A 13308-nucleotide genomic window follows, 5' to 3' on the forward strand; every position below is an offset into this window, starting at 1 on the left:
CAACACCTCACCCGTACAGTTGAAACCTACATATTCCTCAATTACCTTTTCAATTTTGATGTGGAGATGCCGGCGTTGGACTAGGGTGAGCACAGTAAGAAGTCTTACACCAACAGGTTAAAGTCCAACAGGTTTGTTTCAAACACTAGCTTTCGGAGCACTTTTCCTAAGGAGCAGTGCTCCGAAAGCTAGTGTTTGAAACAAACCTGTTGGACTTTAACCTGGTGTTATAAGACTTCTTACTGCTTTTCAATTTTGTCACAGAACCCTTGGTCCCCCAAAAGTCCCACATCTAATTTCCACCCCGGCCTCTGCGCTACCCCCTTCTCCAGTCCCATATCCACCCAATGCGGAGCACGATCTGACACTGCAATTGCCGAGTATTCCGACCCCTTAACCCCAGCCAGCAAAGCCATCCCCACCACGAAAAAGTCGATCTGCGAGTATATCTTATGGACTGCTGAGAAAAATGAATACTCCCGTTCCCTCGGGTGCAGAAACCTCCAAGGGTCCACCCTTCCCATTTCCACCATTAGCCCAGCCAACGCCTTCGCCCCCCCTGATGGGATCAGCGAGCGCAGCCGTGACCTGTCCAACCTTGGCTTCTGCACCAATTCCAGTCCCACCCCCCCACTATCAGTTCATATATGTCCAAGTCGGGGATGGCCCCAAACACCTTCTTTGCGAATCCCTCATCTCCCAATTGGGACCGTATACTTAACAGCGCCACTAACCTCCCCTCCAGCGCCCCTGTCACAATCACATATCTACCCCCCTGATCTGCCACCATCTTCTCCATCTGGAAGCGTACTCTTTTGCTGACCATTACCACTACCCCTCAAGCCCATCCGTCAAATCCAGAGTGAAACACCTGACTAACCAGCCCTTTTTAAGTCTCACCTGGTCCTTCACTCTCAAGTGAGTCTCCTGCAGCATTGCTACATCGGCTTTCAAACTTTTAAGATGCGCAAGCACCCTTGACCGGACCTCCTAACCCCCTCACGTTCCACGTGACTATCCTAACTAGGGGTGTCCCGTCCCGTTCCCCCCCCCCCTTATCCACCATCATCATACCACCGGGCCCTGCCCCATGAGCCTGACCCGCCCATATCCGTTATTAACATCGAAACCCTTCTCTCCCCCCCCCCTCCCCCCCCCCAAATAAATCCCCCCTACATTTTGTCTCGAAAAAACATCTCCAGCATCAATCCCTTCCCCCCCCCCCCCCCCCCCTCGCCCCGTAGGCCCAGCTAACCAGGCTCCAATGTCCGCAGCTCTCCTCTCACCTCAACTCCGTTCATTAGCCGACTTTAGTTAGCTAGCACGGGTGGCTCCCCCCGCCAAGGTATACCATCCCCTCCCACCCAGTACTGCAACGCATTTTGATGAGAAAACAGTTCATAAAACTGACATATAATGAAGAATCGGTTGTGCTATGCTACATGTTGATTGATTTGCTTATTATTTGTTTGGTAGATTCTGACTTGCAATGTGACACAATATTTTAAAGAACATGCAAGATAAAAGTTGCCGATATTGTTGTCACTCAAGAGTTTACAATACTTAATGGCCCATAACTTTATGGTTCCTAGCATCGGAGTTAGGGGGTACCACACTGATGGGCTGGGGATTCCCTCCAGAAAGTTCCCATGTAAGGATTTACCCAGCAATTGCCCAGATGTGCTGAATTCCTCTGGACCATTGCGTGGGCTGGGAACCATGCAACAGAAGCAATCTAAATTGTTAACTTCGGATGGTTCTGCCAGTCTTACCCTCATAGTTACTCTGAGAGAGTTCGAGGAATAAAATCACTTCGAACTCCAGGGTAACTCTAGAGACACACGTACATCCCCGCAAACATAATCCACCATCCCCGACCCCCACTCCCCTGGCCCCCCCAATCCCCAGTCTCAATTGACCCTTAAACCTCTCCTTTACTGTATCTAATGCCACAAAACTGGGAGTGGCTTAACTCATTGCGCCTCAGTTACTCCACAACGATCTTGCCGGTGGTGCAATTCGCTGATCCTGTTTCACCCAGCCTGAGTGAGGAAGGTTGGGCGAGATGGAGTTTCAGAATCCCAGCGAAGATAAGACTGTCGAGAGTGGAAATCCGCTGACGATTACCATTCTCTGGAAGTTACAGACCTCAAACTGACCATCAGGTGGCCTTTTGTAGTAAACCAAGAATTAAAATTTTGGTTGCCTTTTTATTTCACAAAAAAGACTGTTATCCCAAATCGGAAACCTGACAGAAAAGAAGGGCTGCTGCTTTTCAAATATTGAGAAGAATCGAACTGTTGAAGACACTGCGCAAATTTTCTATCACAGATGTTCAACTGAGTTGGTGCTTGTGACACGCTTGAGACTAAATTGAATATCTCGCTCGGCAATTACTGCAGGGAACATAGAGAAACTTGTTCTATATTTTAAACAGTGGATTTCTAAATAACCCACTCCCGTGTCAATGTGTTTATAATCAGGTTCAGAGCGCAGCAGCCCCAGTTTGATTACACCCCCACAGTCACCAATGAACCTGGAGACATCTTCATTTGGCAGCAGCCAATCACAGAGTTCAATTTCTTCTCTAACTAAGATCTCTATCAGCCCTGTATCAACAGGAGAACACAGGAAAGACAGGTATGGATGGTGTGTCCTTATTGTGCATTTTGTATTTCAAATTGTATGACTTCCTGCTTCGCTTCCTATTGTTATTGTGGTCACACTTAATAGTATTCACTGAAATATACAGAGCATTGTAAGCACAGGATTGTGTGTGACATAAATGGACTTTGCCTAGAGATTACAGCCTTACCTTTCAACAGCAGTACATCAAAATGCACGGCTTACGACAAGTGTTATAATTGGAAAGTCAGTCCATCGCTGCGAAGAGTAACTCGGACAAAATAAATATGTTACTGACAAAACCATCCTAGGTTCGGGCTTTAATTGAGTCCTAAATTAAATCCTAGCATTGGCATTTACAAGTAGAAACTTAACTGATTTGAATTGAACCCATTGTATTTGTTTTATTTTCACTGTCCAAACTGCCATCATGATACTGCGAGGATCAGACTCCGTACCTATATCAAAAATTCAAACATTGAACAATCTGTTGCTGATTACTGTTGCTGACCTACATCAGGTGACAAAGTGAGACTACAGGGAGGAACGTCATGTTTTTGCAAAACATGGTTTGTCAGTAATTGCAGAGTTGAAGTGCCTTCCTTTCCTTGTTTTGATAGTGATTCTAACTAAACTGTGGGATGTTACTGGTTTTCAGTATATATGTTTGAGCTAAATGTTCAGACGTATAAATAAACTGCTGGTACAGTTAGGCCAGCATGTCTCACAATCCACAACTATGAGGGAAACTATGAGTAGAATTCTTACAGCACACTATGTAATGGTTGTATTATGTCTACAGCATTCCAGAATGTTCTAATTTAGCTTCCAATGCTAACGTTTTGATGAATCGGTTTAATAACAGCAAAGACCATGAATTTTGGTATTTTGAGGCGTTGAGTAAATTAATTTTGTTAATACTGTAACATTTCTATCTATGGGCATAATTTCAAAGTGAATTGTGATTCTCAGATGCAGAATTATTATGGGTAGCAATGTGTGTTTTTTAATCTGCTATTTCCCTGAGGTTAATTTTATTACTTGAAATATGACATTAAATAGGTCGCAAAGTTATACTTTATAATCATATTCTTACCAGTTGATTAAGTTGGACAAGTTTGTAATTTAGAAATAACTTTGTGTTTATTACTGTTTCTTATATTTTTCTCATTCCTTACTCAACTTTCCAATGCGTGAAATTTTTAGGCTTTTTGAACACTTCTTTCTCTACGACTGTTTTTCTTTAATTCTGACCCTTCTTTCTAGATACCTATTCCGTAATAGGTCCTTTCTGAGAATTCCTCTCACTCCTAGGCCTCGATTCTCATCACTGCGGAGTCTGAGGTTGGCCTGTTACAAATTAACTTGCTTTCTACTTTCCTGTTTGTGATTCTCAAGATTTGCTTTTTCGATGTGTCATTTCCCATTTCGCTCTGACTGCTTTGGAAGCTCTTGCATGGCACCTTTAATTCCATGCAAGGTTGGTGTTTGCTTGAGGCCTTTTTGTTTGCCTGACAGCAGCTAATTGAACATTTAAATGACTGAAAAGTGAATGAAAGTGACTTCTATAATTCTGTTGTTATGTCCAGTGGTGCAAGGACACTGTAGTGATCTCTGTATATGTATATATATAAAGGGTTAATGTGTAGTCAGTCCAGTCAGATGATCACTAGAGGGCAACACTAACAGGGGGTATAAATACAAGCTCAATCTGTTTTCCCGCGTTGTGTTGTGACTAGAGAACAGTGCAGACTTAGCTCAGAGTGCAAGTATGATATTCTAGTTTAATCAAATTCCATCTTGTTTAATTTAATAGCTAGTAAAAGTATTAAAGAATCAAACTCACAAGTTAATTGATTAGTTACTCAATAAATTATTTGTTATCACTGGACGACTTTGAGTATTCAGCATCAAAGTTGAGAACTTCTTGGCATAAACAAATGAGTAACACATATTACTTCAAGTAATATAACAGGCATTAGGAACAAAAGGCAAATTTCGCTATGACTTATTGGTGGACTTGAGGGTGACCTCATCATTCCTATGTTGGATAGAAACAGCAGGCACTCAAACAGAACCTAGCGATAGCCAAATAAATTAGCATTGATGCTGTATTAATAACAGAATATTCTTTAGTGGCTCCATTTCCAACTCTACATTTATTCTAACTTTGTTGGCCATGCATAAAAGCAATTAAGCAAAATTTAATTTGCATTTACACATGGAGGAATTGGGAATACTCGACAGGTCAGACTGTGTCTGTGGGGGAAAGAAATTGAGTTAACATTTCAGGCCGACAACCTTCCGGCAGTGCATGCCATTTAAAAATCCTTTGGCTTATTAACTTATTAACATCAACATTTTCAAATAATTTAACTTAATATGCAAAAAAAACATTATTGCCTGATTGGATTATTTAGAGTTGCATATCAATACACAGAACCACAAATTAAATAGTTTGGTTCCAAAGCTTGAAAAAGCCCGTAAACATGTTAAAATCTTTCAGGGTTTTACTACTGGAAAGAGAATGGCATTGTATGCATCAGCTGCCAGCTTTTCTTCTCGTTCTATTACATATTTTGATTCTTTCTGGTGTGGAATTAACATGACCAAATGGCAACTTTGATTTGCACATAATGTACTTTAAACAAAATTGGTTCTGCTGGAAGCTGGTGGAAGACACATTTTCCAGTATATCTTTGCCCTGTTGGCTGCTGTCAGGATAGGCACCGATATCTCAATGACATTTGTTGCTCTCGCGGCTTCCTTCCACCATGATTGTCACGTGCTATGCAGTATACATTCTGTTCAATTTACCTTGAGCTCAACTCATTAAAAAGTTAACCAAGTACAGAATACATTGCGAGGCTATGCATTTTCTTCTGTACGTTCCTGCTTATTAAAATTAAGGACGATTGGATGGGAAAAGTTGTAAGCAGAGAAATTTGTTTGAGTAGTGCTGCTTAAGCAGACTTGCTTCTGTTCACTGGAGCTGGTACCTTCATGGCATTCTCCAGTGACATGAGTGAAGAATGCAGTTTTACTTGCCTGCTCCTGGGGAATTGACATAAGTCTGCATCATGCCACAGCACACGAGAAAATTCCTTCCCGTACAGTTTACCTCAGGTGAAATGTTCTCATCAACAATGTGACAATAGGTCATATAGCCTCTTGTGCTAGCCTTTCTGCTTGTAATGCACTCCTGTCCATCCGGCACAGATTAAAATCTCATTTTGAATACCAGTTCAATTTGTCATCAGTTTAAAAATAAAAACTGAAATGCAGGTGCTCTGTTACCTTGTTTGATTTCCCATAAAAACTTTAGATTTCATTGAGTGTTATACTTAATGGAATTCAAAATGGTTTTATTTTTAAAGGCCCTATCTACAAGAACCCCGTCATGTGACAGTACAGAAAGGAGCTGAGCCCCTTGGAATCTCGATTGTAAGTGGAGAAAATGGAGGGATATTTGTTTCCAAAGTAATTGGTGGCAGCATCGCTCATCAAGCAGGACTTGAATATGGTGACCAGTTACTTGAGGTAAAGGCATCTGACTGGTTCATTCTGATAGCAAAGTTAGCTGATGAGAATGAGGAAAATCTTATACATCTGAAGTCTTTTGTTGGTTTGCATAAATTTTACATTTGTGGGGAAGGGGACCGTCCCAGTATATGTCAACATCCAACTGCGATTCCGTTCAATCAGTTTGCATTATATTGACAGAGTATTGGTTATCCTTTAATGTTTTGGCTGGGCTTGTGTGTCTGCCATTTTGTGGGATTGGAGTAGATTTTTGCAGCCACCAGTGAAAGGTGGCAGGTGGGTCCTCTTTGCCTGGGTCATCACTCATTTTGGAATTTTAAGACGGGACACTCCTCATTTTTAAATTATCTTCACTTTTATTAGGGTTGTTGAGATGTTCCTTGTGATTGGGGTCTCAACGAAGGTGGCTCAAATTGTGTAGTTTCTTCTTTGCAATTACAATTAGAAGGTGCACATCACCTATTCAGATTATAATATTCCCACAGCACTTTATCTCTGTTTGCTTCAGGTTCTACTTCTCCATTGCATGGAGCTGCATCTCCTTGCTTTTCTTTTGTTTTCCTAAGTTGGTATTGAGAAATTCCTGGATGTACTACCAGGCGTTTTGCAGAAATCATTACTTTCTGATGACAGTCGCATTCCCTGTCCACCCCATATTCCTTCAAAGCTTTTAAAGATACTAATTTGTACTGATGGTTCGTCAACGAATACGGTATTGGTGCTCCCTTTAAACATGTCTAAAATCATGTGAGACCAAGTCTGGTTTACAGTGCAATTATTTTCCTGTTTTTCCAAACACTTTGTGCTTCCGCACGTTTTCCCAAGAGCCATCGCTAGAAAATGGGGTATGAATTTGTTTCCAGACTATCTCCAGTCAAGAGCTTTGGCTGCCATTACCAAGATTGTTGAGCCATCTAGGCCCATTCCACTTGCTGATTTTACTTCTTCCAATGTTCCATAGCTACTCAGCAGAAACCGGCTGCTTAATGGCCAGGAGCTTAAAGTATTTGCCATTGCAGGATATGTTCATGCTCCAAATACTCTGAATTATAGCATTCCTATTATTGTTATGTAAGTTTGGCTTAATGGTCACTCTCTTACCATTGAGCAAAAGATTAAATACCACTGCAAATAACCTTGAACCAAAACTTTGAACTTCATTGAGCAGGTGTGCTCTTTTAAAAGCTGTCTTTAAAGAACGATTAAATTCATGTCACATCCACCTGTTCAGATGAAATGAATGGCCCCAGATATTGTCTTTCTATCATCTGGCCAATATTTATCTTCAACCAGCAAAACAGATTCCAGGGTAATTTATCTCACTAATGCTTGTGGTATCTTATTATATGAAAATGGGCTGCTGAGTTTTCCTACTTGATGGAAATAGTAATTAATTGGCTGTGAAGTGCATCGTGATGCCTTCATGAAAGATGCAGCAAAAACACAGGTTCTTTTTCTCTTACTCTCTGTCATTTGTTGTCGACTGTTCGGTTTTCAGAAAGCATTCTTTGTTGCATACATAGCAGTGGAGGTGATGTTTTCATATTTTTTAACAGTACAATGGTATTAATCTGAGGAATGCCACAGAACAACAGGCCCGATTAATTATTGGACAGACAGAGCCATGCGAGACTATCACCATCTTGGCGCAATATAACCCACATATGTATCAACTGGGTAACCACTCACGTTCCAGGTGAGACTTCAATCCTATGAATTAGAGCCTAGACTTGTACACTGATTTCTCTAAGCAATGCAGTAGGTTACTCCCAATGGTTGCACTAGAAATGGACATGTTTAGCTTTTCTTGAATATGTACTTCCACCTTGGGTCATCTTCAGCTATTGCCAGGTCAGCCAGGTTTTAAATGAACGTTAAACATTTTATGTGATTTTAGTGCCCTTTATTCAGGCACGTTTCCAATTAAGTTAGGCTGATGTATAAATTAGCAAACACATTTAATTTTTTTAAAAAATCATATTCATCAATTTTGCACATGTTTCTATAGAATATTGAAAACATACATTCTTCTGAAATTTGCGTCATAAAATAACTTGAATTAGAGTATTAATGATATAATTCATACAAATAGTGCTTATGGATTAATTATGCTGCTGACATTGGATGTTGTCCCTCATTTTGTTTCCAAGTTGATACTGCAGCTTTTGCCCATTTGCCCTGTGTCATTTTCAGTGGGTTTTCGAGAGAGAAAAATCTACTGCACAGTGGTGTTGCTATGGTCTGCACTTCGTTGCGGCCAAGGTATTGATTAGTAACTGTGGGACTTGTGAATGTGTATGATAACTATTGCTAGTCTTCTATGCTGGTATCCTTTAGCCCTTCTAGATATTTTGATAGCTGATGCCTGTATGATTCTGTGTTGCTAGTTCTCGTCTGGAACCAATAAGCAACCATTCGACTCCCCAAGGCAGTGGAGCAACAACACCCGACAATCACTCCATAATTGACGCTGTGAGTGAACAGGATGAAGGAACAATAACCCCACCATCAAAGCAAACCACCCCAACGACTAGCCCACGTAACTCGATCAGGTCAGTTGTGAACAGAACAGTTCTACGGCACTATGACTGAGGTGTCTTCACTATGGGGCAGCAATAAAACTTGGCCTTTTTACTCCATTTGGATAACGCAGATGATTTTGGCTGTGGTCAAAGTGGATTTTCTGTGAGCTTTCATGCATCTATTTCTTTTGCCAGTGAACCACCGTTAGAATAGTTGTGCTACTTTGAAGAGAATGATCAGATTTGGTGTTAGGCAAGCAAAAAACAACAAGAAAATGTTTAAAATAGGGCATTATTCACTGGTATTCAAAGCTATGAGGGAACTAGGTAAAGTAGATAGGGAGGAACGGCTTCTGTTGCTGGCAGGATAGAAATCTAGAGAACACCAATTTAATGTAATTGGCAAAAGAAGAATTGGCGACAGGAGGACAGTGAATGGTTAGGATGTGGAATGCACTGCCCGAGAGACTGGCCGAGGCAGATTCAATCGAAGCCTTCAAAAGAGAATTGGAAAGTTATCGGGAGAGAAAAAAAAATGGCAGGGTTACAGGTAAAAGGCAGTGGGATTAGGTGAGTAGCCGAGAGCCGGAGCAGACGTGATAGTCTGAATGACCTCCTTTTGTGCTGGAACTATTTTACGATTTTGCAAATTTATGGTTCAAAACAGAATTAATTTTCACAATATTGCAGAGAATGTACCATACTTTCCATTCAGCATTCATTTAGTGAAAAGCTAAATATTTTCTGCAGCTCTATATATCCGTGGCTAATGTTATATTTTTCTATTTTAAACCCGGGTTTGTTTTTATAGTTCAGATTTTATCTAGGCTACATTGCAAAGCTTGTAGCTTTTTCTCGTCTGGTGAGAGGCATCTAGAATCAGTTTTGGGCAACTCAATATTGTGGTCTCATTAAGATCGATGAACCTGTTCCAAGAAGGAAATTCCTTCTGGTTGGTAATGTTCTTCCAGAGGAAGAGATCATATTCAAAGAGTTTTGAATGTTTGGATGTTTGGTGAGGACTGGACATGGCCTGGCTGTGATGCCTCCACGAACCATACTGTCCAGGCTCACACTAAGAATTGCCCTTTGATCAAGATACTGGGGGGCTACCGGTGCCGGTAACTGTACCCTATCGTGGCACATGGTATTCTAGGTGTAGAGGCAATAATTGAGGGAGGGGCAAAACATACTGCTAAATGCATTGATGAATTTGATGTTCCAAAAAAGTTAAGGGAAAATGGCTTGTTAATTTTTTTCAGCAAAGAAACTGATCCACATTGACCAGGGATATCCCCGATTTATCTCAGTTCTATGCTGAATTATCATAGCTGGAGCAGTAGGACAATTGGAGTCAGTGCAGCTAATCAAAGGAGGGTAAATCAACCAGAGTGACCACTACTGCCCTATTGCATTAGTCCTTGCTGGATTGTGTGTTTTCCTTAGTTGAACGAGAAAATGTGTGGAACTGTGTCGCAGTCCTTGCTATTGCCAATGGAGAATTGCTGACAAATCTGTTGAACAATACCACAGTGAGCAACCATTGTCTTTTAACAGAAGACAAGAAGAAAATTTACAAGATGAGAAGTAAAGAATGTTTGTAGGATTAACAGCTAACTTGCTGTGATTCTGTTGCTAGTTTTCAGGAAACGATTTTTTAAAAAATCTGCAATGTTTTGATACTAAATATAAAGCAAAAAAATTATATTGGGCAAAAGGATTTTAAAAAATCATTGTGTACTCCTTCATACATTTCTTGGCAAGTTGCTTCTACGTGTATCAACATTTGCCTACAGATAAACATGTTCCTTATTTTTCTTTTGTGTACTTTTAATTCAACAGAAAGTCAGTTGATTCAACCAATCAAATTGCCGAGCCAAGATTTCTTTTCCTAAAGAAAACTCAGATGGAATTAGGGATTCAAATTTGTGGTGGAAATTTGTACGGGGTTTTTGTGGCAAAGGTGGAAGATGAAAGTCCAGCAAGTGGCCCTGATGGGCTGGTGCCTGGGGATAAGTTACTGGAGGTAAGAAGGCAGAAGGATTTGCAGCATTACTCAGCACCAACGATTCACTCAACATTCCTGTGATTTTTCTGATTTTTAATAATGCCCATGATTAGTGAGAGTAGTGAGGCCGTGGAATGCCCTACCTGCTACAGTAGTGAACTCGCCAACATTGAGGGCATTTAAAAGTTTATTGGATAAACATATGGATGATAATGGTATAGTGTAGGTCAGATGGCTTTTGTTTCGGTGCAACATCGTGGGCCGAAGGGCCTGTACTGCGCTGTATTGTTCTATGTTCTATTCTTTGAACATTAAAATTTCCCGCATGAATCACATGAGCAGTTAGAGCACAGGCTTTTTCACCAGGGTATGGGAAGGATGAAATTCAAGTCAAGAATGATGTGATCTTCAGATATGAAACTTCAAGTCATCTCAGAGTGAAAAGGCTAATTTCTAGCCAGCTGATGTTATCTAACTCTACACAGAGTCAAAATGGGACCTTTTGAGCTTTGTGGGTTGCTTACGCAGTCAGTAAAGCAATGGAGTTGTTGTGATAACACTGCATACAAACTTTTGAGTATAACAATTTTAGTTCAGTAGCCAAGTGACAATTGCCCTTTACCTTTCACACTCTGGTTTCTTTTTGTAAGTGGTCACATTTAAACACTGCACATTTGTGGTGCATCTAGCCAAGAAGTGAGGTGACCTCACCCAACTATAGATTACCCCTTCTCATCAGGGTTATCATTAACCCGTAGTGTGTCAAATAGCACTTAGAAATGTTATGCAGTCAGACACTATCTTGCCTCCTAAATAGCATAGCATGCTTTCAAAAGATTTCCCCCCAAACTTGACAAATGACTCTGAACCTTATCAGTGTTCTTATTCTTTCATTAATGCTGCCGTGTTATATAACTCCTCTGTTGAAGTGTTGATCCTGGCTTGCTTTGCTGGACAGTGCACTTTGCCTCCTTACCTTGCAAACCCTTATTGTATGAAAAATAAGTTACCTGAGATTTCAGAGCCAGGTACCAAAAAGTGGATAACAGTGGGTTTACTCTATTTATCATAAATGTGGCTGTGCTGCCATGAAAAAATCAATCTGGTACAATGCTCAGTTATTTTTCTTGCAAGACAAGAAAGCCACGGAAACAAGTTACGTCAGAGTGCACCTGGGGCAGTTTGCAGATTAATTAGGCAGAGAGCTGTCATTTAACCCCAGATCAATATCACCCAAATAGATTATCTGGTTGTTTATCCAATTGGCTTTCAGGAACATTTCCATTTTACAAACAATTCAATCAGTTTAATACCAAACAGAATCTAATTGATTAGTTTACTGATTAATATATATGTATGCGAGAAATATGAATGATTGGACAGAAATTTGGCTGTTGCCCTGGAAATTTGGATAGGCTGGCAGATCGATATCATTTTCAGGCTAGAAGAGATAATAAAACAACAGCCTGGACCGTTACCATTGGCCAAAAACTGAACTGGACCAGCTGTATAAGTACTGTGACTACAAGAGTGGGTGAGAGATTGGGCATTCTATCGCAAGTAACTCACCTCCTGACCACCCTGTCTACAAAGCACAAGTCAGGAGTGCGATGGAATACTCTCTCTTGCCTGGAGAAATGCAGCTCCAGCAACACTCAAGCAGCTTGATACCATCCTGGACAAAGCAGCCCGCTTGATTGGCATCCTCTACACAACTTTCAATACCAGCAGTTGTGTAGCACCTACAAGATGCATTCCAACAGCTCACTAAGGTTCCTGCAATAGCACTTCATGAACCCATGAACTCTACCACCTAGGACAAGGATAGTAGATACCACCTACAAATTTTCCTGCAAGCCGCACAGAATCTGATTTGGAATTAAATCGCCGTTCGTTTGCTATTGCGAGATCAAAATGCTGGAACTCCCACCCTAAAAGCACCTACATCACATAGACTGCAGTGCTTCAAGAAGGTGGATCACCATCACTTTCTCAACTACAGGTGAGCAATAAAAATGCTGGCTTAGTCTGCGATGCCCACCTACAACAAAAGAGGTAAAGAAAAATCCAAAAATTAATATTTAACCAGTTGATTGTACCCAGAGGAGTAATAGAACAAATTCATTAAGTTAACTATCAAGTAACAAACTCAATATCTCTCATTCCAAGTGTTCTGTTTAACAGCAGTATCTCTTGAGACATAATTTGAAGTCTTTTTTCAAAAGAATATAATTAGTTCATTTCTTCGGATACAAATAGAACATGCTATCACAGCAACATGGAACCAGTTTGTGACACTTCTCCATGAAGAAAATAACTTCTGATGAGCCAGGTGATCATCTTGCAGTCTGTATCAAAGACTTTGTTTGGGAATGTCCCTTTATTTCTTCATGCGTTTCATTTTTGGATTCCCTGCATTTTCTGTGCGGTGGTCTCCTTCCTTTAGGCACAAAATTTTAAGTAAATGTATCGTTGAGTAGAGATTAGTAAATTGCTTAGCGAAGTTCACCCCCTCTGCTGCTGAATACCACCCATTACAACATTTGTGGAATTTAGTGTGTCTAGTTTTCACCTCTTGGGGCTTACCTGGCGCAGGAACAAGTGGCCTCT

The 13308-nt window shown here is 40.7% G+C and overlaps 1 protein-coding gene across 12 annotated transcripts in view; it reads left to right on the forward strand.

Moving 5' to 3' along the window:
• Positions 1-13308, forward strand: part of dlg5a (discs, large homolog 5a (Drosophila)) — a 259461-nt gene that overhangs the window by 220718 nt on the left and 25435 nt on the right. For 9 of the 12 annotated variants that reach the window (XM_072491581.1, XM_072491584.1, XM_072491585.1 and 6 more), the window contains 6 exons: positions 2484-2640; positions 3892-3969; positions 6003-6165; positions 7725-7864; positions 8556-8720; positions 10533-10716. In XM_072491581.1, coding sequence (XP_072347682.1) covers positions 2484-2640; positions 3892-3969; positions 6003-6165; positions 7725-7864; positions 8556-8720; positions 10533-10716 — 887 coding nt within the window. The remainder of the gene's footprint in view (positions 1-2483; positions 2641-3891; positions 3970-6002; positions 6166-7724; positions 7865-8555; positions 8721-10532; positions 10717-13308) is intronic. The other 3 variants (XM_072491588.1, XM_072491591.1, XM_072491593.1) reach the window with 1 other exon arrangement.

The sequence above is a fragment of the Scyliorhinus torazame genome, chromosome 28, assembly GCF_047496885.1.
Source record: "Scyliorhinus torazame isolate Kashiwa2021f chromosome 28, sScyTor2.1, whole genome shotgun sequence".
NCBI classification, from domain to species: domain Eukaryota; kingdom Metazoa; phylum Chordata; class Chondrichthyes; order Carcharhiniformes; family Scyliorhinidae; genus Scyliorhinus; species Scyliorhinus torazame.